Source organism: Panthera leo, chromosome C2 (assembly GCF_018350215.1).
Source record: "Panthera leo isolate Ple1 chromosome C2, P.leo_Ple1_pat1.1, whole genome shotgun sequence".
Taxonomy (NCBI): domain Eukaryota; kingdom Metazoa; phylum Chordata; class Mammalia; order Carnivora; family Felidae; genus Panthera; species Panthera leo.
Window position 1 is genome coordinate 156376472 of NC_056687.1, and position 26109 is coordinate 156402580.

The following is a 26109-nucleotide window of genomic DNA, read 5'->3' on the forward strand; positions in this document are numbered from 1 at the left end:
CTCTCTCTGCCCCTCCCCCATTCATGCTCTGTCTCTCTCTGTCTCAAAAATAAATAAACTTAAAAAAAAATAATAAAACAAAACAAAAAAAACAAATGTGAAGATGTGGATTATAGATAAGGAATATCAAAGAAATATATTCTTACCTTGGCAATTAGAATAAAGCCATATACACTAGCAAAACTATCCTGTGAGACTGAGAATGTTATTGGTTTACCATAATTTTTATAGTAAAAATCGATGTTAATATCTCATACATCTTTAATATGTGAGACCAGATTACTGTGAGAAAAACTGACAAGCATAATCCCAGAATTATGACTCGGAAAGAATTTTGTTATGTCTCCGGGTTTTTTTTTTTTTTTTCATTAAAAAATTTTTTTTTGACATTTGTTTATTTTTGAAAGACAGAGAGAGAGAGAGAGTATGAGCAGGGGAGGGGCAGAGAAAGAGGGAGACACAGAATCTGAAGCAGGCTCCAGGCTCTGAGCTGTCAGCACAGAGCCCGATGCAGGGCTCGAACCCACGAACCATGAGATCATGACCTGAGTGGAAGTCGGACATTTAACCGACTGAGCCACCCAGGCACCCCTCCAGTTTTTTCTTGTAATGACCTAGAGCTAGCCTTGGCATCTACTCTGTTCCACATATGTAGTGTTGTTTTTGATGGAGGGAGGCTATTCGCTTGCAAATGTTTATTGAGCCCGACTACGCCAGGCACTGATCTAGGGAATGGAGATACAGTAATAATCAAAATAGATTAAAACCCCAGTACTAATAATCTTACATGTATGCTCTCTGTAACTCTTGCTCCATCATTATATATGAAGTCCTGGGGATTTTTAACAGGTTTATTGAGATGTAATTGAGATACAATAAACTGTATGTACTTGAAGGGTACAATTTGATCATTTTAGGCATATGTATGTACCCATAAGACCAACACTGTAATCAAAATAATGAACATTGCATGTCCCACGAACGTTTCCTCATGTGCCTTTATAATCCCTCCCTCCCTCCCACCCTGTGTCTGTCCCACTGCTAGGCAGCCACCGATCTGCTTTCTGCTGCTATAGGTTAGTTTGAATTTTCAAAAGTTTAACTAATTATCCAGTATGTACTCCTTTTTGCCTGGCCTCTTCCACTCAACATCATTGTTTTGAGATCCACCCGTGTGGTCGTATGTATCAGTAATTCATTCTTTTTTATTGCTGAATAGTGATCCATTTAATGGATATAATACCATCTATTAATTTCTCATTTGGGTTCTTTCCAGTTTGCAGCCATTACATATAAAGCTGCTATGAACATTTGTGTATAAGACTTCGTATGTCATATATGTTCATTTCTCTTGGGTAAATCCCTAGGATTAGCTAGATCATTTGGTGGGTGTGTGTTTAACTTTTTAAACCTTTCAAACTGTTTCCCAAAAGGATTATACCATTTTGTATTCCCACCAGAAGTGTGTGGTACTTCCAGTCCCTCCCCCACCTTGTCAACATTTGGTAGGTCAGTCTTCTTAATTTTAGCCTTTCTGATAGATAGATATGTGTAGTGGTATTTCATGGTGGTTTTAATTTGTATTTCTAATGATTAATGTTGTTGAGCGTCTTTTTTTAAAGTTTATTTCTTTATTTTGACAGAGAGAGAGCACGAGCAGGGGAGGGACAAAGGAGGGAGGGAAAGAGAGAGAAAGAGGGAGAGAGAAAGCGCATGTGAGAGTGGGAGAAGGGCAGAAGGAGAGAGAGAGTCCCAAGCAGGCTCCACACTGTCAGCGTGTAACCAGACATGGGGCTCAAACTTACGAACTGTGAGATCACGACCTGAGCCAAAATTGAGAGTCAGATACTTAACCGACTGAGCCACCCAGGCACCCCGAGTATTTTTTAATGTACTTTTGCTATCCACATACTTTCTTTTCTTTTTTTGAGAGGTAGTGAGAGTGCATGAGTGGATGAGAGGGGCAGAGGCAGAGAGAGATAATCTTAAGCAGGCTCTACACTCAGCATGGAGCCAGACACGGGGCTCGATCCCATGACCCTGGGATTATGACCTGAACCGAAATCAAGAGTCAAATGCTGAATTGACTGATCCACCCAGGAGCCCCTATCCACGTATTTTCTTTGCTGAAATATCTGTTCGAATGTGGGTTTTTTGCCCTTTTTATTCATTGGATTGTTTTTTGTCTTACCATTGAATTTTGAGAATTTTATCAGATTTGTATTTTGTAAATGTTTTCTTCCAGTCTGTGGTTTATCTTTGTATTCTCTTACCTGTTTTTTGAAGAGAAGTTTTTCATTTTAATGAAATTCAACTTATCAATTTTTGTCAACGATATATGAGATCTTTGCCTAACCCAGAGTCATAAAGATTTTCTCCTGTGTTTCTAGAGGTTGGTAGTTTAGATCTATGATCCATTTTGAGTTGATTTTTGTATATGGTGTGAGGTATAAATTGAAATTCATTTTTTGCATATGATGTTTGGTTATTCTAACACCATATGTTGAAATGACCACCCTTTCTGCACTTCATTGCCTTGGCACCTTTGTTGAAAATCAGTTGTCCAAATAACTGTGGGACTATTTTTATACTCTCTATATTTTCCATTGATCTATTTGTCTGTCTTTATACCAAACCACACGGTCTGGATTAACTGCAGCTTTATAAGTTTGAAATCAAATAGTGTTTTTCCTCCAACTTTGTTCTTTTCAAAATTGTTTGCCGTTCTAGATTGCATTTTCATATAAACTATAGAATCAGCTTGTCAATTTCTACAAAAAAATCTTGCTGGGATCATGATTTAGGATGATGCTGAATTCATAGATCAATTTGGGGAGAACTGACATCTTAACAATGTTGAGTCTCCCAACTCATGAACGTGGTATATCTCTCCGTATAGTTAGGTGTGTTAAAATTTCTTTCAGCATGTTTTACAGTTTTCAGTAGAACAATTATACACATATTTTGTCATATTTATCTGTGTTATGAAATGTTATAAGTAGTGTTTTTTATTTCAATTTTTGATTCTTCTTTGTTAGTAAACAGAAATACTATTGATTTTTGTACATTGATTGTTTGTCCTTCAGCCTTAATAGACTCCGTTTTAGTAGCTTTTTTGTTTGTTACTTTGGATTTTCTGCATAAACAGGAGTCATGTCACCTATCATCAAAGATAGTTTTTCTTCTTTGTTTCCAATTAGTGCCTTTTCTTATTCTTGCCTTATTGCACTGGCTAGAATCTCTAGTACAGTGTTGAATAGAAATAGTGAAAACAGACATCCTAGACAGTTCATGACCTTAGGGAGAAGGCATCCAAATATGGTGTTAGTTCTAGATTTTTTTGCTGATGATCATCAAATTGGGGAAATTTTCTTCTATTTCTAGTTGGCTGAGGGTTTTTCTTTTCAGTTGAGTGTGGATGTTAGATTTTGTCAAGTCCTTTTTCTGTGTCTTTTAGATTATTGTGTGGTTTTACCTGTTTAGTTACCATGGTGAATTACATTGGCTGATTTTTTTTTTTTTTAGTATTTATTTTTAATTTTATTTTTAATTTTTTTAAATTTACATCCAAATTAGTTAGCATATAGTAAAACAATGATTTCAGGAGTAGATTCCTTAGTGTCCCTTACCCATTTAGCCCATCCCCCCTCCCACAATCCCTCCAGTAACCCTCTGTTTGTTCTCCATATTTATGAGTCTCTTATGTTTTGTCCCCCTCCCTGATTTTATGTTATTTTTGTTTCCCTTCCCTGATGTTCACCTGTTTTGTCTCTTAAAGTTATCATATGAGTGGAGTCATATGATATTTGTCTTTCTCTAATTTCACTTAGCATAATACCCTCCAGTTCCATCCACGTAGTTGCAAATGGCAAGATTTCATTCTTTTTGGTTGCCGAGTAATACTCCATTGTGTGTGTGTGTGTGTGTGTGTGTGTGTGTGTGTGTATACCACAGTTTCTTTATCCATTTATCTGTTGATGGACATTTGGGCTCTCTTCATACTTTGGCCGTTGTTGATAGTGCTGCTATAAACATGGGTTGATTTTTTAATGTTAAACCAACCTTCCATCCCTTGGATAAACAACAGTGTGAGTCATCATGTATTATATTATTTACATATTGGTGTATTCTATTTGCTAAAATTTTGTTAATTTTGTTTGCATCTATGTTCATGAGGGATATGGTTCTTCGGTTTTCTTTTCTTGGGATATTTTTGTCTGATTTGGGTATCAAGTAATACTGGCCTCATAGAATGAATTGAGAAGTGTTCCCTCCTCTTCAGGATTTTGGAAGAATTTATGTAGAATTTTATTATTTTTTTCCTTAAATGTATGGTAGAATTCACCACTGAGGCCATCTGGGCCTGCATGTTTCTTTTTCAGGTTTTTAACTACAAATTCTGTTTATTTAGTATATGTAGAACTCTTCATGTTTTCTATTCCTTCTTGAGCAACCTTTGGTATAATTTTTATCTTTCAAAGATTTTGTCTATTTCATCCAAGTTGTTAAATTTATGGTCATAAAGTTGTTTATAATACCGTCTTATTATCATTTTATTTCTATTTTTTTAAGTAAACCCTGCCCCTAACATAGGGCTCAAACTCACAACACTGAGATCAAAAGTCACATGCTCTACTGATTGAGCCAGCCAGGCACCCCCACCTTCTGATTATCATTTTACTATTTGTAAAATCTGCAGTGATACCTCCTCTCTTTATTCCTGATGTTGGTTAATTTTTTTTTTCTTTTTACTGTATGGAAGTAGTTGCGATGTCGAATCAAAGTCACAGTGACTGTATATTGCCTATTTCAATTTACATATTCTTTGGCTTTTTTATTGACATTAATAGCGTATTTTAAAGTGAAGATGCGTCGGTTTCTCTGATACATGTTTTCCCTTTTGTGTTTTCCCCCCCGATCATTCTGGCTACAGGTTTATTAAGTTTAATGATATTCTGAAAAAACCACCTTTGGGTTTAAAAAATTTTTTTTATTGTTTTCCTTTTTGCTGCCTCATTGATATACATTCTGATCTTTTATTCTCTTCTTTTGTTTACTTTGGGTTCATTTGATCTTCTTTTTTCTGTTTTCTTAACATGAAAGCTTAAGTCATTCGCTTGAGACCTATTTCCCTTTACTAAAATGGAAAGTTAGTGCTATAAATTTCTCCCAAAGTACTGATTTAATAGCATTTCACAATTTGAATTCTTTGTTTGCATTTTCATTCCATTAAAACTGTATTCTGTTTCTCTTTTGATTTCTCCTTTGACCATGGGTTATTGAGAAGTGTATTAATTAGTTTCCAGAAATCTGGCGTTTCCAGATTTTTATATTATTGATTACTAATTTAATTCAATTGTGATCTGTGAATATACTTTATATGACTTGAATCCTTTTAATTTTATTAAAACTTGTTTTGTAGCCAAGAATATGGTCTGTCTTGGTAAATGTTCATATGAACTTGAACTGCTGTGGGGTGGAGTGTTCTATAAATATCAATTAGATCAAGATGATTGAGAGTGATGGTCAAGTGTTTTATATCTTTACTGATTTGCTGACTTCTTATTTGATCGACAGTTACATTGAAATCTCTGCCTATAATTTTGTATTTGTTTCTCTTTGCAGTTCTGTCACTGTATTTCTTCATGTATTTTGAAGATCTGTTATTAGGTATATACACATTTAGGGTGCTGTGCCTTTATGATGGATTGACCGTGTATCACTATCACATGGCCTTCTTTTATTTCTGGTAGTGTTCTTTGCTGTGAGGTCTGCGTCATCTGATATCACATAGACACTCCAGATTTCTTTGATTGGTGTTGGCATGGCATGTTTTTCTGTTCTTTTACTTTTCACTGATTTGTATCTTTATATTTAAAGTTGGTTTCTTGTAAGCAATGTATGGTTGGATGTTGCTTTTTTGATCCATTATTACAATCTCTGCCTTTTAATTTGGGTATTTAGATTATTTAAATTTAATGTGATAATTGATATGATATGGTTGGTTTTATATCTACTCTCTTGCTATTTGTTTTCTATTTGTCCCATACACTTTTTTCTTTCCCTTTCGTCTTTGTCTGCCTTTTTCTGGATTAAGAATTTGTTATGGTTCCATTTTTTATCCTTTTGTGGATTAGAGCTGTAATGTGTTATTTTATAATTTAATTGTTGTTTTGGAGTTTATAACGTACATCTTGGACTTATAATGTACCCTCAAATTATATTACATATCAATTCCAGTTTTCCTCACTCAGCCTTTATGCTATTATTGCTACACATTTTCAATCTACGTATAATATAAATTCCACACTAGATTGTTAGTAGTTTTTAATAGTCAATTATTTTTTAAGAGATTTAAATAACTAAAAAATTGACTTCATATACCCAAGTAGTTACTGTTTCCAATTCTTCATTCCTTTGTGCAGATACAAATTGTCATCTAGTGTCACTCTTTTTTCTACCTAAAGACTGTTCTTTAACATTTCTTGTACCGCAGATCTGATTAATTCTTTCAGCTCTTTTTTTTTTTTTCCTTCTTCTTCTAGTTTTGAAAGAGAGAAAGAGCACGAGTTGAATAGGGGCAGAGAGAAAGGGAGACACAGCATCTGAAGCAGGCTCCACACTGTCAGCAAAGAGCCTGAAGCAGGGCTCGAACTCACAGACTTTGAGATCGTGACCTGAGCCTAAGTCAGAGGTTTAACTGACTGAGCCACCAGGTGCCCCTCTTTCAGCTCTTCTGTGTCTGAAAAAACTTATTTTGAAAATAAGTTTTCAAAAGTTTCACTTTTGAAAAATATTTTTGCTCAGCATAGAATTTTGTTGACGGGTTTTTTTTTGTTTTCAGTATTTTAAAGATGCTGTTCCTCTGTTTTCTTGCTCTTTTGTTACCTGTGAGAAATCTTCTGTCACCCTTATTTTTCTTTCTCTGTACATAATGTGTCTTTTTCTCTGGTTGCTTTAAGATGACTCCATCACTGCTCTTGACCAATTTGGTTATGATATGCCCTGATGTATTTTTCTTCATATTTCTTATGCTTCAAATTCTTCGAGTTTCTTGGATCTGTAGGTTTATAGTTTTCATGAGTTTTGGAAAAGCTTTGGCCAACACTTCTTCAGATATCCACTGCCCCCTCCCTAACCTCCTATTCCTTGGAGACTCCCAGCCACATGTATATCAGGTTGCTTGACGCTGTCCCACAGCTCATTCGTGTTCCGTTCTGTTTATTTTTTCTTGTTTTCTTGCCGTGTTTCATTTTGGATAGTTTCTATTGCTGTGTCTTCAAGATCACCAATATTTTCTTCCACAACGTCTCATCTGCTGTTAATCCCATCCAGGAAATTTTTTATCTCAGCCATTGTCTGAAAGTTTAATTTGGGTCTTTAAAAATATCTCTGATGTCTCTACATGGCATATTTAATAAACATAACTTGTTTAATCTTCAGGTAGCACCATAGAACTACATTCTACAGAACACAGTTGTAATAACTTTTAATGTCTTTGTCTGCTATCTCGAATATTTGTGTCAGTTCTGGGTCAGCTTTGATTGAAAATTTGTCCTCATTATGGTTGTGTTTTCCTTCTTCTTGGAATGCGTGGCAACTTTTTGTTCAATGCCAGACATCGTGAGTTTTATTTTGGTAGCTGAATATTTTGTATTCCTATAACTGTTCTTGAGTTTTGTTCTGGACACAGTTGAGTTATTTGGACATAGTTCTCTTCAACCCCTTTTCTTTTTCAAATTTGTTAAGTTGGACTGAAGCAGTGTTTCGTCGAGGGCTAATTGTATACCTGAAGCAATGAGTTCTCAGTGCTCTACCCAGTGTCCCACAGATTAAGATGATTTGCGTTGTTGGCTTGTGGGAATGGGCACTTTCCTGACTCCGGGTAGGCTCTGGCTGTTGTTCCCTTTAACGGTTTTTTAAGGATTCTTTCCCCGGCTTTGGGTAGTTTCCACATACGCATGTGCTCTGATTAGTACTCTACTGAGTTCTTGAGGGGAACCCTCTAAAGTTCTCTCTGCTCTAATACTCTTCTCTGATCATTCTAATCACCTTGGTCAGACTTTGGGCTCCATATCTTCAACTTCGGCATTCCACCAGGCTCTAGCTCACTTCCATAGCACCCTGCCAGGGCAGAAGGAGCAGATAAGAGTGACATGTGGTTTGAGGCCAGGTTTGGGAGACATTTGGCTACTGTATGCAAGAATCGGGACTCACCCCTAAAGATACATTGAAGCTGTATCTCAGGAAAATGCAGATGAGCGGAGCCAGTCCAAGCTGATATGTTAAAGAGTAGGTGGAGAGGAAGAGATATTTAATTTTCCACTTCTGACCTTGCTACCAACCCACAAATTATTGAGGAAGTTGCCTTTTGTGACTGAGTATTTGCACCAGTAGCTGGATGGTTCTTCATACTGATCAACCACTGACCCTATCAATGGCCAAAGATGGTTTCTCCAGGAAGGCTCTTAAATAACCAAATGGCAGCATGGCACAATATAAGAAAGATTCAACCCCCTTGCTTCGAACTGATTTTTCTATAAAGAGAAGTAACAAGGAGCCAGGCCTCCACCCTCAGATACCAACCCACCAAGGTGTGGGTTGAAGGAGAATTATGACCGATGCATAGTCAGTCTTAGGCTTTGCTTCTCAACGTGTAGTTCCAGAGCAGCAGCACTGGCATCACTTGGGAATTTTGTAGAAATGCAGACAGGAAGGAAGGAAAAGGAAGAAAAGGAAGAAAGAAGGGAAGGAAGGAAAAGAAGGAAGTGAAGGAAGGGAGGGAGGGAGGAAGGGAGGGAGGGAGGAAGGGAGGAAGGGAGAGAGAAAGAAAAGGAAGGGAAGGAAGGAAAGGAGAGGAAGGAAGGAAAGGAAAGAAAGAAGGAAAAAAAGAAAAAAGAAGGAAGGAAAGGACATAAAAAAGAAAGAGAAAGAAAGAAAAGGAAGAAGGGAAGGAAGGAAAAGAAAAGAAAGGGAGGGAGACGGATGGAGGAAGGGAAGGAAAAGAAGAAAGGAAAGGAAGAGAAAGAAAAGGAAGGAAGGAAGAAAGAAAAAAACACAGACCGTTAAGCAGTTTGCTTAGCAGTACCGTTGAATCTGCACTGTGGGAAGAACCCCAGCTGTTTCACGTGCACATTAAAGTTTGCTGAGCACCGGTACCTAAAGTCGGCCATAATATATTGTACTCTTAAAATTTGTGGAGAGTAAGTCTCATGTTAAATGCTCTTTGCACAATAAAACAAAATTTTTAGCTCGAGGAGCACTGTTCTAAATGTGAATGGTGACCCGCGCCCTCTAGTGGCTGTCCAGGGAGTTTTTAAATGTTTTCTCTTTTTAGGACCTTTGCACAGAACTGCCGCAACATTGAACATTTAAACCTCAACGGTTGCACCAAAATCACTGACAGGTAAGTAACGAGGGTTAGTTCGGTGGCTAATTGACCATGCGGAGAGTGAGGGGAGAGAAACATGGTTGAAAATATCTTTAGTGTGTCTGCTCTTTTCCAGCACGTGTTATAGCCTTAGCCGATTCTGTTCCAAGCTGAAACATCTGGATCTGACTTCCTGTGTGTCTATTACAAACAGCTCCTTGAAGGGGATCAGGTAAGCGTGCCCGCTGCCTGGAGAAACACCCTAACCTACGAGCATCCTGGTGTGTCTAAACCTTTCCATCTATCTTTTTTTTTTTTAATTTTTCAAATGTTTATTTTTGAGAGAGAGAGGGAGAGACAGTGCTAGTTGGGAGGGGCAGAGGGAGAGAGGGAGACACAGAATCCGAAGCGGGCTCCAGGCCCCGAGCCATCAGCACAGAGCCCGACACGGGGCTCGCACTCACCGACCACGAGATCGTGACCTGAGCCAAAGGCCAAAGTCGGACGCTGAACTGACTGAGCCCCCGGGGCGCCCCGTCTGAAACCTAGCGGTCCCATTGGAACAAGAAATAGGAGACTCGGGTCAGAGCCATTTTCTCTCCCCGAGTGGCTTGTGATTTACCGAGCTCACGCTCGGTAATCTCTCCGTGGGACGGGTTGCCCACGCGTCGCGTCGCCTCTCGTTCCCCCAGTGAGGGCTGCCGAAACCTGGAATACCTGAACCTGTCGTGGTGTGACCAGATCACGAAGGACGGCATCGAGGCGCTGGTGCGAGGTTGTCGCGGCCTGAAAGCCCTGCTCCTGAGGGGCTGCACGCAGGTACCGAGGGGCCGGCGACACACGGCGGGGGCCCCTCACCGTAGAGCTGCTGCTGGTCCCTCCTGGTTCTCCGCCGCGCCCGCAGCCCGTTCCCTCCTCTTCTGTTTTCTGTGTCCGCTCAGTTAGAAGACGAAGCCCTGAAGCACATTCAGAATTACTGCCACGAGCTCGTGAGCCTCAACCTACAGTCCTGCTCGGTAAGTGACGCGCTTCCCTGGGGGCGCCCTCCCCCGGGGTCCGCTGCGGGCCTCGCCTCTAGGCACCCAGGCAGGGGGTGGGGGGTCAGCACACCCTCGTTTCCCAGTCTGTGTCCTCGCGCGATCCGTCGCTTTGCCACAAGATGAAAGAATGACAGTCGAAGCGAAATGGCCCATCCAGAGCCGCTGACGTTTCCCCTACAACTGGGGTCTTGGTCTGTTGTAAGATACCAGGAATTCCGTGAACCAGTCACGAACCTGAAGGAATCCCTGGTAAGGTCTCAGTGTTTTGTTTTGTTCTCTTAACTTCTAAAATGGGGAGGATGACGGTCGTCACATCTCAGTGGATGAAATGAAATGACAGATGTGACGGTGCGTTGAAAGATAAAGGATAAATGCGAGATCAAGGTGTCACTTCCGTCATGGCGTTAGCGTGCGAGACGCGCCTGTTGCTTCCTCACTGCCATTGTCACTGTTGACCCTTGAAGAGGCCGCGTGCTGCGTCCTGCGGGTGTCTCAAGGGGAGCATAAGTTTTGAGAAGAGTAAGAGAAATTCGTTGCGCGCGCTACTTAGTGAACGAATCATATGAGTCTTTGGAATCCTTGATGGTGGCAGATACAAGAGAAACCGCCTTCCGGACAAATAACGACCTGACGGGCGCTGTTCAGTGTTCAGACCCTGAATTGTGTTAGGAGAGCACTGACAGGTGACTTCACGTGCAGTGTCAACGTGCGAGCAACTTGTCAATCTTTTAGTGACTTCTGCCATTTGCTATTTTCTAAAACATTTGGGGGCATGTTCTAAATATATACATATATGATTTAGACGGTAGATATTTAAAGCATTAATCTGTAGAAATTCAACCAAAAATTGTTCTGTCACTTAACCGGGCAATTCCTACGAGCTCTTTATCCAATGTGATTTTTAACACGAGTTTATGAACTTTTCCTGAAAAAAACAAAATCAAATCAATGCCGGGGAGGAAAACGGAATTTTAAAGTTTCACTCCCTGTCAGTAGCACTCAGGTGTGTTGAAGCTGTGCGGAGGTGACAATCACGGGTCCGCCCTGTGCGTCACCTTGTTTTATGTATGTATGTACGTAGTTATTTATTCTTTATTTTTTTTAAGCATGTTCTTCGTTTTTTTAATGTTTATTTATTTTTGACAGAGACAGACAGAGACAGAGCATGAGCGGGGGAGAGGCAGAGAGAGAGAGGGAGACACAGAACCTGAAACGGGCTCCGGGCTCCGAGCCGTCAGCACGGAGCCCGCCGCGGGGCTCGAACCCACGGACCGCGAGGTCACGACCCGAGCCGAAGTCGGCCGCCCGACCGACTGAGCCCCCCCACCCCCCCGGGCGCCCCTCACCTTGTTTCGTTGAAATCGTTAGGGTGAAATGCTAGTAACTGGCAGCCCAGACCCGCCGGCCGGCGCTAGATCGCGTTTTGCTGCCCTCCTTCCGGCATCGCCGGTGCCTTCTGACGCCCCTTCCTGTTCTGGTTTTCCGCAGCGCGTGACGGACGAAGGAGTCGTGCAGATATGCCGCGGCTGCCATCGGCTGCAGGCCCTGTGCCTCTCCGGCTGCAGCCACCTCACGGACGCCTCCCTCACGGCCCTGGCTCTCAACTGCCCGCGACTCCAGTGAGTGCGCCGCGCTTTGGCTTCGCAGCTCGGAGCCCGCGGCCGGAGGTCCCCCCGCAGGAGGGGAGAGGCTCGCGAGCGGGTGGAGTGGGTGGTGACGGAGGAGGTGGTGGCCGCGGCGGGGCGGCGGCGGCGGCTTTCGTCACTCGGGTTGGGGCGGGACGGAGCGTAACCGGTTCGCTTAGGGACGGACGGGAGGGCGCGAAGCCGGCCGCCGCCCCGGAGTCTGAACTGCAACTTCTTGACGGACTTCACCCGTGTGCCCGTCTGATTTGCCCCATCCTGTCACGGCCGCTGACATCAGAGCGCCCTGACGGTGTCACCACGATAGCCTCACATCCAGAGGTTACCAGATTCTCCTCCAAACCAGTCACTAAATGCACAGAAGTGGACAGATCACAGTCGCTTTATCTGTCATCTTCCCTAGCGGAAGGAGGTCTTGTTTTAACAAAAACGATTGGTTTTCTGATCCTCCAGAAGTACTGTGGATCTTAAAACTTTTTTTTTTTTTAAATTTTTTTTTTTAACGTTTATTTTTGAGACAGAGACAGAGCATGAACGGGGGAGGGTCAGAGAGAGAGGGAGACACAGAATCTGAAACAGGCTCCAGGCTCTGAGCTGTCAGCACAGAGCCTGACGTGGGACTCGAACTCACGGACCACGAGATCATGACCTGAGCCAAAGTCGGCCGCTCAACCGACTGAGCCACCCAGGTGCCCCGAATCTTAAAACTTTAATAATGGCAGCAAAATGCTAACGCTAACGTCAGTTGAACTCCCATATCATTATCACATTCGATCCTCCCCACATCTCTAGGAGACATGCACTGCTATTCCCGCTTGTCTGGCAGAGGGGAAACCAGGGCTCCAGGAAAATCACATAATATACTGAGTCACGTGATGAGTAGGAAGTAAAAGTAGAGTTTGAACTTGAAACGTTGACCTCAGAACCGGCCATCTTAACCCCTGTGCGAGAGGCGGAAAAAGGATACTTCTTTCCCATCTCCTAAGGACTGTCTGTTGTCTCTTCATTAGGGATGATTCTGGGGAATTTTGATATTTTTGAATAGGGGAAGGAATGTGGATGATCAAAACTTGTCAGAAGGTGGTCAGAATTACTGCTATAAAGGGAGTATTTAACTTCAGAGTGTTATTTATCCCTCTGTCCCTATTAAGCATGGGCATTGAGAATTAACTCATGTTTTTTCACTGGCTGCAAAGTTTTAAAATTGCCTTTATGGTAACTGGGAATTTCATTAAATTCAGTATATATCAAGACGATTTTGTTCAGTAAAACTTGATTTTAATTGTGTTTAAAAGTCAACAAATATTAGATGGGGGCGCCTGGGGGGCTTAGTTGGTTAGGTGTCTGACTCTTAATCTTGGCTTAGGTCTTGATCTCAGGGTTGTGAGTTTGAGTCCTGCGTTGGGCTCGAGCCTACTTACAAAACATTCAACAAATATTGGAATAATGCTTAAAAACAATAGCAGCAACAATGTCCTGGTTTTGTGGAAAGATTGTTGGGTTCACTCCCAAGTTTGGGCTGGAACTTTGGGCCGTAGAGCAGGCCACGTGTCTCCTTAAGCCTCCTCCCCCTCATCTGGGCGGGGGACAGCAGTCCTCAGGACTGTATCAGAAGCGGAGGTGTGTCAGCAGAAGAAAGTCAAGAGTGTGCATCACAAAGTTTGTTTTCTCTTGTTAACCAGTCACTACCTTTTCCTCCCGTGCGCTTCGCATCCCAGGATTTTGGAGGCTGCTCGGTGTTCCCATTTGACTGATGCAGGCTTTACACTTCTAGCTCGGGTAAGGCAGAGCTTTCAAAAAACAAAACCCAACTGTAATTCACCACCCTCACTTCCAAAGGACTCGCAGTGGTTTTGGGGTGTGCAAAGTGCGTGTCCTGTCAGAGTTGACCAAGTGGTGTTCTTGGTATTCTACCAAGTAGAATGGCGGGCACAGGGTGCATTTCCCCATTGTCCCAGAAAGCTCAGGGGGCCCCGCAGGAGGTCCTGGAGCAGTCTGGACCTCACTGTCACCTGGTCAGGTGGGACCACAACGAGAACGTCCTCCCTGCGGTACGTGCCCTTCCCCACTGCGCACCCTGACCCAGCCTCTTGGTGCCTCCTCCAGGTGGGCTGTGCCCCGCCTCTGTTCCCTTTTCCGCCTCACCTGGCAGACGTGACCATCATGGAGGTCCCCTCTGGCCTGCTGCCGGGAACCCGTGACCTTGTGGGGATGGTGATACGCTCCCTTCCTCCTCCCCTAACCTTCACCTGTCCACACTGTGCCCAAGCACCACGCCCCATGCCTTCCCAGAGCCTCTTCTGTGGCTAAAATGTACAGGATGATTACCCATGAGCCGCTAGGAAGGTGGAGGCCACTACCTTTCGGGGTGAGAGAAGGAGGCGCAGCCCAGGGCAGCCGCATTCCCGTTTAAGTGAGTGTGATTCAGAAGGCACTGCTCACAAGTGCTGGCTCGCTGGGTCAGCTTAGGGACAGGGCACCCCCTTCCTGGAGGAGCGTGAGGGAGGCGGGGCCGGTTCACACAGGGGCAGGGCACGCCCCTTCCTGGAGGAGCGTGAGGGAGGCGGGGCCAGTTCACACAGGGGCAGGGCACGCCCCTTCCTGAAGGAGCGTGAGGGAGGCGGGGCCAGTATACACCGGGCAGGGCACGCCCCTTCCTGGAGGAGAGTAAGGGAGGCGGGGCCGGTTCACACAGGGGCAGGGCACGCCCCTTCCTGGAGGAGCGTGAGGGAGGCGGGGCCAGTTCACACAGGGGCAGGGCACGCCCCTTCCTGGAGGAGCGTGAGGGAGGCGGGGCCAGTTCACACAGGGGCAGGGCACGCCCCTTCCTGGAGGAGCGTGAGGGAGGCGGGGCCAGTATACACCAGGCAGGGCACGCCCCTTCCTGGAGGAGAGTAAGGGAGGCGGGGCCGGTTCACACAGGGGCAGGGCACGCCCCTTCCTGGAGGAGCGTGAGTGAGGCGGGGCCAGTTCACACAGGGGCAGGGCACGCCCCTTCCTGGAGGAGCGTGAGTGAGGCGGGGCCAGTTCACACAGGGGCAGGGCACGCCCCTTCCTGGAGGAGCGTGAGGGAGGCGGGGCCAGTTCACACAGGGGCAGGGCACGCCCCTTCCTGGAGGAGCGTGAGGGAGGCGGGGCCAGTTCACACAGGGGCAGGGCACGCCCCTTCCTGGAGGAGCGTGAGGGAGGCGGGGCCAGTTCACACAGGGGCAGGGCACGCCCCTTCCTGGAGGAGCGTGAGGGAGGCGGGGCCAGTTACCACAGGGGCAGGGCACGCCCCTTCCTGGAGGAGCGTGAGGGAGGCCGGGCCAGTTACCACAGGGGCAGGGCACGCCTCTTCCTGGAGGAGCGTGAGGGAGGCGGGGCCAGTTCACACAGGGGCAGGGCACGCCCCTTCCTGGAGGAGCGTGAGGGAGGCGGGGCCAGTTCACACAGGGGCAGGGCACGCCCCTTCCTGGAGGAGCGTGAGGGAGGCGGGGCCAGTTCACACAGGAGCAGGGCACGCCCCTTCCTGGAGGAGCGTGAGGGAGACGGGGCCAGTGCGCGCGCGCGCGCACACACACACACACACACACACACACACACACGCGCGCGCGCGCACGCAACCAGTGCTGCCCTGACCACTGACCGCATGGTGGGGGTGGTTTTATTGGCTTTTTCAGAATTGCCACGATCTGGAGAAGATGGATCTTGAAGAATGCGTCCTGGTGAGTAGACCCCTGACAAGCCCTGCTAGCGCTGGCCCCTCGGCCCCGACGGCGGGCCTCAGCCACTCACCCACACCCCACCTGGCTGTTGTGTGCACCCCGCCTGCCGCCGTGTGCGTCTCGGGGCCTGGGGACCCACGAGGGCCTGACAGCGGGCTGCATGGACTTTGGGCTCCTGTCAGCCATCCCGGCTACAGCTGAGACGTTCAGCTCCATCGTTTGCAGACGTCGAAATATTATATACGTCTTTCCCAGAGCCGAAGGGAGACTTAAGCTTGCGTGTCCAGTGATGGGGTGACTCTACAGGGGAGAATCCTGGGGGACCCTCCTTACCTACTTCCTGTGTGTCCCCGTCCCTGGGCCCTCGTGGGGCCCGAGAGGAGAGCCCAGAGGGCAGCTTAGCGACCATACGAGTGGGCAGGTGTGAGGTTGCCTGCAGCGAGAGGAGCCCCCAGCCCGGGTGTGCTGGAGATGAGCTTTCGGTTCCGTTTCACACCTTCGGTGCTCGTGTTCAGGAGAAGCCCACGTCAGGTGCTAGGTTCTGGCGTAGAAGCCACACTGACACAGCGTGTTTGTCTGCAGATAACCGACAGCACTCTCATCCAGCTCTCCGTCCACTGTCCCAAGCTGCAAGCCCTGGTGAGTTCGGGATTTTCGTGACATCACGCGCCGCTTAGGGACGAAAGAGCTCTCCCCTGGCACCGAGAGTCTCTTTGGTTTTCCTTTCCGTAAAGGCGCCATCATTCTTGGTTTCAAAGATCTGTTAGTCGGGCTAACTTGGGAGGCAGGGTATCTGAATGTTCCCGCTTTCATTTTACGATGCAAACCTAGTCTAGAGACCCGCGTCCTTACCGCTCCGTTCACAGTCATCGTCTCAGGGACGGTGAACTTAGCGTGTTTCGATGATAGATCTAGACAAGAGATTGAGGCCATCCTTGTGTCGTACGTGCATTCCATACCTGCTCGCATGTATCTACAGGGGGACGGGCATGAAAATACCTGGCAGGGTCCTAAATGAGCCGTGAAAAGTGTCACCGAGACTCTTGGCCACGCGGACCTCTCGTGCACATTTCACGAGCGGCCGTTAGACGGCGAGCGAGCCCGGACAAGGAAGGCATCCTTGCGTTCACTGGGCGAGCCCGTGTAAGCTGTGCTGTGCCCCTGGACACACTGCCTCGTTTTAATCCCCCCCACAGCCCTGGGTGGAGGCACTCTGGACGTCCCCTTTTTAGCGGTGAGCACCCTGCGGCTCAGAGCAGCTAAGAAACTTGCCCGAAGTCGCACGACTGCTCAGAGGCCCCAGATCTCTTGGCCTCCACGGAGTCTGGTCTTTCTCCTCCCCGTGAGGCACACCACAGGTTTTTCTTAAGCTACAGGAACTGTGGTCTTTGAAACTTGCTCTCTCCTCAGGGGCTAGAACTTTTTATAACGTCATTCAAACTCCTTTGGCCTTGAGTTATCGTCCCCACCAGTTTCCCTTATGGTCACATTTCCTCTGGATACTTTTCCCTCCAGGTACAAGTCCAGCTGGACGTGGACAGCTCTGGTACTTTCTTTTTTTGTGAAGGGTCTGGAGTCAGATTGTATCCAAACCCTCTAAATTGTCTCCCTCCCTACATGTCTGCATATGGAATGCAGATAATTTTGTAGTGCTGCCTTTACTCCCCAATTAGTTCAGATCCAGTTTTATAATTGACTTGACCGTCTCCATTCCTATCCCCCTTGACCCCCAGGCTCTCAGAGATGGGAAATTCAGGAGCCCTGTGCTTTATTTCCCACTTCAACCCCTCCTCTTGGCTGCTCAGGGTTCTTGCTGCCCTGCCCTGAGGTACCCTGCACTCAGGCTCCCAGGCCTTCATCAGCATCCACCAGAAATCTCAGATCAGGGTGGAGGGGCCCAAGTGGAGGCCCACCCGGCACAGCAAACCTCCTACTAGCTCTGTGCCTCCCGAGGAGTGTGGGGCCCGCTGGCGACAGAGTGGGTCCGTCTGACAGATGTCAGGTGTTCTCCCGGCAGGGACACTGGCGACTGAAAGTCTTCCCCATCTTGTCCCTATACTTCTACAAGCTCCTTCTAGAAATGGGACTTAGAATGAAAGATGAGCTATAATAAAGCCAAAAGTCCAAGAGCCCCAAATAAAAACTAAGAAGGATTATTAGGGAAACAGTGGCAGTTGCAGTCTAAGCTTAGCGTTGATCATGCGTAATCGCCGGGACAGAACAAGGAACGATCTGGATTACGTCTGTTGCACGTTCACCCCATTCAGCCTACGAACCCCTGTTGGCCACCGCATGCCAGGCTCTATTCTAGGCCCCGGAGAATAAAAGACGGGTCATCAGGGGGCACCTGGTGGCTCAGTCGGTTGAGCGTCTGACTCGACTTCAGCTCAGGTTGTGATCTCGTGGTTTGTGAGTTCCTGCTTGGCATTCTCTCTCTCCCTCGCTCTGCCCCTCCTCCACTCGCACGCTCTCAAAATGAATAAACTTAAAAGACATAAGGAAACTTTTTCAAAAATGAAAAACAATTCACCAGGAGAGGCCAACTTGATGCTCACTCTGAAACTCTGGAGAGGTGGCCTGGATCCTCGTTTTGGGGATACCGTGCTCCGGGAGCGCTAGGCACTGTGACGGGGGCAGCCCTCAGGTGAGAGCGCGGGCCTGGGGAGAAATGCGCGTCTCCCGTGCGGACGGCGCCCGTGTGCAGCGCCCGTGCCCGCAGCGCACCCGGAGGTTAGAGGCCGGCAGGCCGTAAGTGTGCCCAGTGACTCCTGCCCATCCCTTCCCCGCAGGCCTCATGCTGAGCCAGGCGGCCACCGAGAGCAGCCCCGTGCCGGCCAGCGGGCGGCCCGCCTTATTGAGGGAGCTTCAGATGGTGCTGTCTCTCGACAGAGCTGGGGGCGGGCCTCTCTGGGGTTCCCCTCGGGGACTGCGACCCCAGCCTGCGGAGATCAGAGGAGGCAGTTACTACTGGGGGGAAGGCTCCACAGACTCAGAATTTTGGAAAACGGCTTTTGTGTCTTACTGTAAAGATCTGCGAGCAGGAGGACCGAAGTGACCGCCGGTCCAAAGCCAGGTGACCATCACGTCTCAGCTCCCAACATTTCAGTTTCCGAGGCCGTCCTTAGACGCACCCTAGTTTTAACTTGTAGGCTTAGGCCGTGTCACCGGTAGGTTCTGTTGATTTTCACACTTGCTTTGTTTCCTGCTTTCGTTTTCAATGCCAGAGCCAGTTCGGAGGGACTTTTAAAAATCTTATTATGCAACTCATTTGTCCCAGAGGCTATCCAAGAAGAATTTTAGCAGTTTATTATATACACATTTAAAAAAAATTTTTTTTTAACATTTATTTGTTATTGAGAGACAGAGCATGAGCAGGGGAGGGGCAGAGAGAGGAGGAGACACAGAATCGGAGGCAGCCTCCAGGCTCCGAGCCGTCAGCACAGAGCCCGACGCGGGGCTCGAACTCACAAGCCACGAGATCGTGACCTCAGCTGAAGTCGGACGCTTAACCGACTGAGCCCCCCAGGCGCCCCAGGCAGTTTATTATATTAAAGAGTAAGGAATATACCCTAAAAGCAAAAGCCCCATTCCTGTCTTCATTGCTGTAGAGCTTTATCTTTCATCCAGATTGGTCACAGCTCAGGGATGTTGTGTAGGAAGCCCAGGCCATCAGGGGCCTGGTCAGTCACTGCGCTTTCAGAATGACAAGCATTTAAGTCACCCAATTGCTAGAAGGCCGCTCCTGGGGATATGAGACAATCTCATTATCGAAATGCTACTCAACTGCTCTAAAGGAAAAGTAGGGACTGGGTACCATTTAGGTGAATACGTTGTCCATTTTAAGGTGAAACATTTAACGCCTTGGAAGATAACAGCATGAAGCAGACTGTGTGCTGTTGATGTCTCAGTGTCGCAGCTCACAATCTGACCAGCATCTCCTGTCTTTCCCAGCCACTCCTATCACCCACCTACAACCCGAATCGAACCTAAATGGGTACTTTGAACCCACCATCTTGGGATGGCCAGTCCCCACTTGATGTCCCCTCCCTCTCCCTTAGATCGTCTGGTCGCTTATTAACTCACTCCCTTGAGCTTCAAGATTCACCTTCACTTAGCACAGCTGTCGTTCTGTTTAATGCTCAGCTGCTGAGCCCAGGTGTTCTTAATTTTTTTTAAGTTTACTTATTTGTTTTGAGAGACAGAGACAGCATGAGTGGGGGAGGGGCAGAGAGAGAAGGAGAAAGAATCCCGAGAAGACCCCACGCTGTCAGCGCAGCGCCCCATGCGGGACTCGAACCCGTGGAACCGTGAGACCGTGAGTCGGAAGCTTGGCCGACTGAGACACCCAGCTGCCCCTGCTGAGCCAGCCTCGAAGCAGGAGCAGGCATGAGGTCGATAAGGGCTTACCAGCCGTTTGTGTGCTGGAAACAGAACATACTCTTAGCCTGACGGAAGCCATGGCTGGGCTTCAGAGGGAGGGAGGAGGGGACATGAGGCTCAGTGGCAGGCAGGACCAGGGCCTCACGGCTCCTGCTAAGTGGGCGGACCTGTCCCTCTCCAGGGTGTCTGTGAGACCTCCCAGGCTGACGGTGAGAAGCGGAGGTGAGGGCTCGCAGTCCGAAGGCCCGGTGTTGCGTGGCGTGCCCGAGAGCCAGCTGGCCCATATTTTGCTTCCAAATTAGGGACCCTGGTTTATTCATGCCTTCCGGTTATCTCAGCTTAGAATGCTGAGCTCCACTAGACTCGGATCACTCCTGAAGCTATGAGCAGAGCAACTCCAAGCCCACAGGGGACCCACAAATCCTGTACCAGCTGCTGGGGCTAAACCCCACTCCCAGTACACAGTATCCCATGGCTAAGACTTTAAGTTTATTCTCACTAAGGTCTTATCCTCCGATGTGGGTGCATACAAATTTATGATGGCTGGCTATATCTTCCTGATGAATTGACATTTTTATCACTATTAAATGTCCTTTATCACTGAAAAAACTCATTGTCTGGAAGTCTACCAATATTAATATGTCTTCTTATGCTTACTTTTTGCCTGGCATCTCATTTTCTTCCAGCTTATCTATGTTTTTATATATAAAGACGCTTGCTTTTAACCAGTTTGAGAAACTCTCTTTTAATGGAAATGTTTAGTCCTTTATATTTAATGTAATATTGATACGGTTGGGTGTTTTTCCCCTTTTGTTTTCTATTCTTTGCCCCTCTTTTCCCACCTTCTTTTTGGGTTAACTAAATATTTAATTGTATTTTGACTTATCTGTTGGCTTTTTAGCCATATCTCTATGCCTTGAATTTTTTTTTTTTAGTGGTTACACTATTAGCAATGGGAATTTAGGAGTAGTCTAGGATTGTGATTTGGACATCAATTCCCAGGAGACAGAGACAGGATCTTCCCTCTCTCCTCTACCAATAGCACCTGGCACAAGGCTTAGCCAGGGGAAACCACTTTCAATCCTCTTTTGGAACAAAGTGAGATATAAACAAGCCAGCCCAAATCTGAGAAACTTTTGTGTGAGTGATAAAGGTGGTCCCTACAACTATGGTGCTCAGGTCCCAAAGATTGCAGCCCTTTTCTGGAGACTGCCAGCAGCTCCCTGGCCATGCTAGAAACCTTCTATGAGAAGCTGATTTTTTGGAGGAAGGAGCAGTCGAGGAGCTCCTGTAATCAGAAATCCTAAACCCCCTACGTTCCCCTTACTCACAGTATCAAGCAACCTTGTCAAGGCAGCCTGGCCAGCTCCTTCAGTTTCACACTACCAAACTCAGAGAGGTGAGGGGGAGGAAAAGACATTTCTTGTTTCAGTGTTCTTGTTGGAACAGATTTCAGGGCAAGATTCTGGGCCCTGGGGAAGAGGAAAGTGTCTGGATTCCTTAGGTCATGGCCTATCCTAACTTTAACAGACAAGTGGCTTGGATTTTTAATTTTTTTTTTAATGTTTCCATAAATTTCCATTAAGTCCCTGGCTTTTGGTGGGGAGCACTGCCCAGGATGTGGGACATACACACACACATACATGCACACATGCACATACACACACTTCTGAGTCCTAGGAGACCCCTAGCAGCCTAGTAGAAGTGGAAGAAAGGGGGTGAGAAAAAACAAGTCTGAGTACTATCATATCAGCCTCCTATCTCTGCTGTAAATGAACTTCCTTAGCTTTAAAAATAGCAAGTCCTTCCTTATCAATAATCATTCCAAATGTTTAAAAAAAATTTTTAATGTTTATTTTTGAGAGACAGAGCACGAGGTGGGGAAGGGCAGAGAGAGAGGGAGACAGAATCCGAAGTAGGCTCCAGGCTCCGAGCTGCCAGCACAGAGCCTGATGCGGGGCTCGAACTCACGAGCCATGAGATCGTGACCTGAGCCAAAGTGAGACGCTTAACTGACTGAGCCACCCAGGTACCCCAATAATCACTCTAAATGTAAGCAGATTAAATTCCTCTATCAGAAGACATAGAGTGGCTAAATGAATAAAAAACCATGACCTAGATACACGACTAGACCTAAAGCAATCTAACTTTACACTTAGAGCTAGAAAGAAGCTGGAAAGGAAGAAGCAAACCAAGCCCAAGGTTAGCCAAAAGAAGAAAATAACAAAGATTAACGCGGATATAAATTTAAAAGGAGAAAATAGAAAAAAATAAATGAAACAGACTTTCTTGAAAAAATAAAATTGGCAAACTCTCAGCTAGACTATGGAAAAAAAGAGAAAGGCAAGTAAAGTCAGAAACGAGAAGAGACATTACAACTTAAGATGTGAATACAAAGAATCATGGAGATAACTATGAACAGTTATTTGCCAACAAACTGGATAACCTAGAACAAATGAATGAATTCCTAGAAACATATAACCTACTAAAACTAAGTCATGGAGAAATAGAAATCTTTAATCAGAATCATAACCAGTATAGAGATTGAATCAGTCATCAGAAACCACCTAATGAAAAGCCTGGGACCAAGTAACTTCACTGGTGAATTTTACCAAACACTTAAAGAGGAATTAATTCCAGTCCTTCTCAAAAGTTTTCAAAAACTTAAAGAGATAAAAACACCTCTGAACTCATTTTATAGGCAAACATTATTCTGGTACCAAAGCTAAACACACCACGAGAAAAGAAAATTACAGGCCAATATCCCTACTGAATATAGATGGGTACATCCTCAATAAAATACTAGCAAACTGAATCCAACAGGACATCAGTAGAATAAAGGATAAAATCACAAGATCACTTCAGTAGATGCAGAAAAAGCATTTGTTGAAATTCTATACCTTTTCATTAAGGCTAAAAAGTCTTAGCCAGAGAGGTTAGATTTAAAAAAAAAAAAAAAAAAAAAAAAAGTTAAAAGACATCAACATTGGCAGGGAAGAAGTAAACATATCCCTGTTTGCAGACAACTTAGTATTATATAGAGAAAACCCCCAAAGACTTCATTTTAAAAACTTAAAGAACTAGTAAATAAATTCAGTAAACTTACAGGATACAAAATCAACATACAAAATTTGGTTGTATTTTGTATACATTAACAAAGAGCTATTTGAAAAGGGGATTAGGAAAAATAATTCAATTTCCAGTAGCGTCAAAAAGAATAAAATACTTAAGAGTAAACTAAGGAAGTGCAACACTTACATACTGAAAACTATAAAACATTGATGAAAGAAATGAAACAAATGGAAAGACATCCCATGTTCCCGGGTTGGAGGAATTAATATTATTAAAATGTCCCATACTACCCAAAGCAATCTACAGATTCAATGCAGTGCGTATCAAAATTTCAAAAATATTTTTTACGGAAATAGAGTGATGCTGTAGTTCATATGGAGCCACCAAAGATCCTGAATAGCCAAAGCAATCCTGAGAAAGAACAAAGCTGAAGGCATCACACTTCTGATTTCAAGTTATATATTGAAACTACAGTAACCAAAACAGTATGGTACTGGTATAAATACCAACATGTAGATCAGTGGAGCCCAATAGAGAGCCCAGAAATGAATCCATGTGCATATAGTCAACTGATGTTCCACAAGGATGTCAAGAACACACAATGAGAAAAGGATAATCTCTTCAACAAACGGTGTTGGGAAAACTGGATATCCACATGTAACAGAATGAAATTGGACCTGAACTTTATTCATACATAAAAAAACAACTCAAAAATGAATCAAAGACTTAAATATGAGATCTGAACTGTAAGAATGCTAGAGGAGGGGTGCCCAGCTGGCTCAATCTGTAGAGCATGCAGCCCTTGATCTCAGAGTCACGAGTTTGAGCCCCACTTTGGACATAGAGATTACACACATACATACATAGACCCCTAGAGGAAAATAGGGGAAAAGCTTTATGACATTGGTCTTGGCAGTGATTTCACAGATATGACACCAAAAGTTCAGGCTACAAAAACAAAATTACACAAACAGGATTACATCAAACTAAAAAGCTTCTGCAAAAGAAAACAATCAGTAGCGTGAAATGGCAACCTGTAGAACAGGAGAAAATATTGCAAGCCATTTCTCTGCTAAGGGATTCATGTCCAAGTTATAGAAGGAACTATATAACTCAGTAACAAAAAAACGAATAACATGATTAAAATAGGCTGAGGACTTGGATAGATATTTCTCAAAAAAAGATACACAAATGGCAAGCAGATACATGAATAAATGCTCTTCACTAATCATCAAGAGAATGCAAATAAATATCATACTTGCCAGGATGGCTATTAAAAAAAATTTTTTTTAAGTGTTGGCAAGGATGTGGAGGAACCAGAAGCCTTGTGCACTGTTGGTAGGGATACAATATGGTGCAGCCACTGTGGAAAACGAGATGGAGATTCCTCAAAATTTAAATCCAACTACAATATGATCGTGCAATTCCACTTCTAGGTATATATGCAAAAGAATTTAAATCAGCACCTTGAAGAGAGATTAGCACTCTCATTTTCATTGTAGCACTATTCACAACAGCTAAGATGGGGAAACAACCTAAAATGTCCATCAACAGATGAATGGATACATAAAATGTGGTATATACATACAATATAATACCATTCACCCTCAAAAAAGAGGGAAATTCTGCACTATTTGACAACGTGGATGGACCTTTAGGACATTATGCTAGGTGAAATACACCAGACACAGAAAGACAAGTACCACACAATTCCATTTATATGCACTGTCTAAAATAGTCTAATTTGTAAGATTAAAGACTGGAATGGTGGTTACCAGGGTGTGTGGGGGTTGGAAAATGGGGAGTTATTTATCAACAGGCATAAAGTTTTAGTTGAGTAAGATAAATAAGGTCTAGAGATCTGCTGTACAACATTGTACCTAAGTCAACAATACACTTAAAATGTGTTAGGATAGAGTTTATGTGTTTTTAGCACAGTAAAATCTAAAAAGAAAAAAAGACATACTGTGTGATTACACTTACATGAGGGTATCTACAGTAGTCAAATTCATAGAAACAAAGTAGAATGGTGATTGCCAGGGGCTGGAGGAGGGGAGATGAGGAGTATTTAATGGGTAGAGTTTCAGTTTTGCAAAATGAAAAAGTTCTGAAGATCCATTGCACAATAATGTAGGCATATGTAACACTATTGAACTGTACACTTTAAAATGTTAAAGATGGTAAATTATAAGTTATGTGGTTTTTACCACAATCAGAATTTTAAGGAAAGAATGGAAATCATGAAAAAAAGGGATCTTAGGACATTAAGGAAGAAAGAACAGTGGAAAGAACAAGGAAAAATGTGTAAATACAACAGATTTTTTCTAAATTTTCTAAATTTCTAAATTCTGAGTTTTCTAAATTTTATTCGATGAAGCAAAAATTATAACCTTGTCTGCTGTGGTTCTCAGTGCGTATAGAGGAAGTAATTAACACAACATATGATAGGGGCACCTGGCTGGCTCAGTCACTAGAGCCTACGACTCTTGATCTCAAATTTGTGAATTTGAACTCCATGTTGGGCTTAGAGTTCACTGAAAAAAAAAAAAAAGACAACATATTATAAATGAGGAAGGGTGAAAGGACTTTTTAAAAGGGAGGTAAAGTTTCCATATTTTACTCAAATTGGTAAAATCTTGATGCCAATAGGTTGTGATAAGTTATGGTTGCATAATATAATATCTAGAGCAACCACTAAGAAGTCTACAAAAGAGAAACACTCAAACACAGTAGGTAAACCAAAACGGAATTTTAAAAAATGTTTCAGAAACTCATGGTAAGGCAGAGAAATGAAGAGCTGAAAGAATAGGGGAAAAGGGCCAAACATAAGCCCAAGCATATCATTAAACATAAATGGTCTCAATATACCAATTAAAAGGCAGAGAGTGTCAGAGTGG

The 26109-nt window shown here is 44.7% G+C and overlaps 1 protein-coding gene across 8 annotated transcripts in view; it reads left to right on the top strand.

The window, feature by feature from the left end:
- The window catches only part of FBXL2 (F-box and leucine rich repeat protein 2), a 133970-nt gene that overhangs the window by 69725 nt on the left and 38136 nt on the right, over nucleotides 1–26109 (top strand). For 4 of the 8 annotated variants that reach the window (XR_006207337.1, XR_006207338.1, XM_042955922.1 and 1 more), the window contains 8 exons: nucleotides 9338–9406; nucleotides 9507–9602; nucleotides 10063–10189; nucleotides 10312–10386; nucleotides 11899–12029; nucleotides 13736–13832; nucleotides 15716–15760; nucleotides 16343–16399. Coding sequence is in view for 6 of the 8 variants with exons in the window: in XM_042955922.1 (XP_042811856.1) it covers nucleotides 9338–9406; nucleotides 9507–9602; nucleotides 10063–10189; nucleotides 10312–10386; nucleotides 11899–12029; nucleotides 13736–13832; nucleotides 15716–15760; nucleotides 16343–16399 (697 nt within the window). In the remaining 2 variants the exon portion in view is untranslated. The other 4 variants (XM_042955921.1, XM_042955923.1, XM_042955924.1 and 1 more) reach the window with 4 other exon arrangements.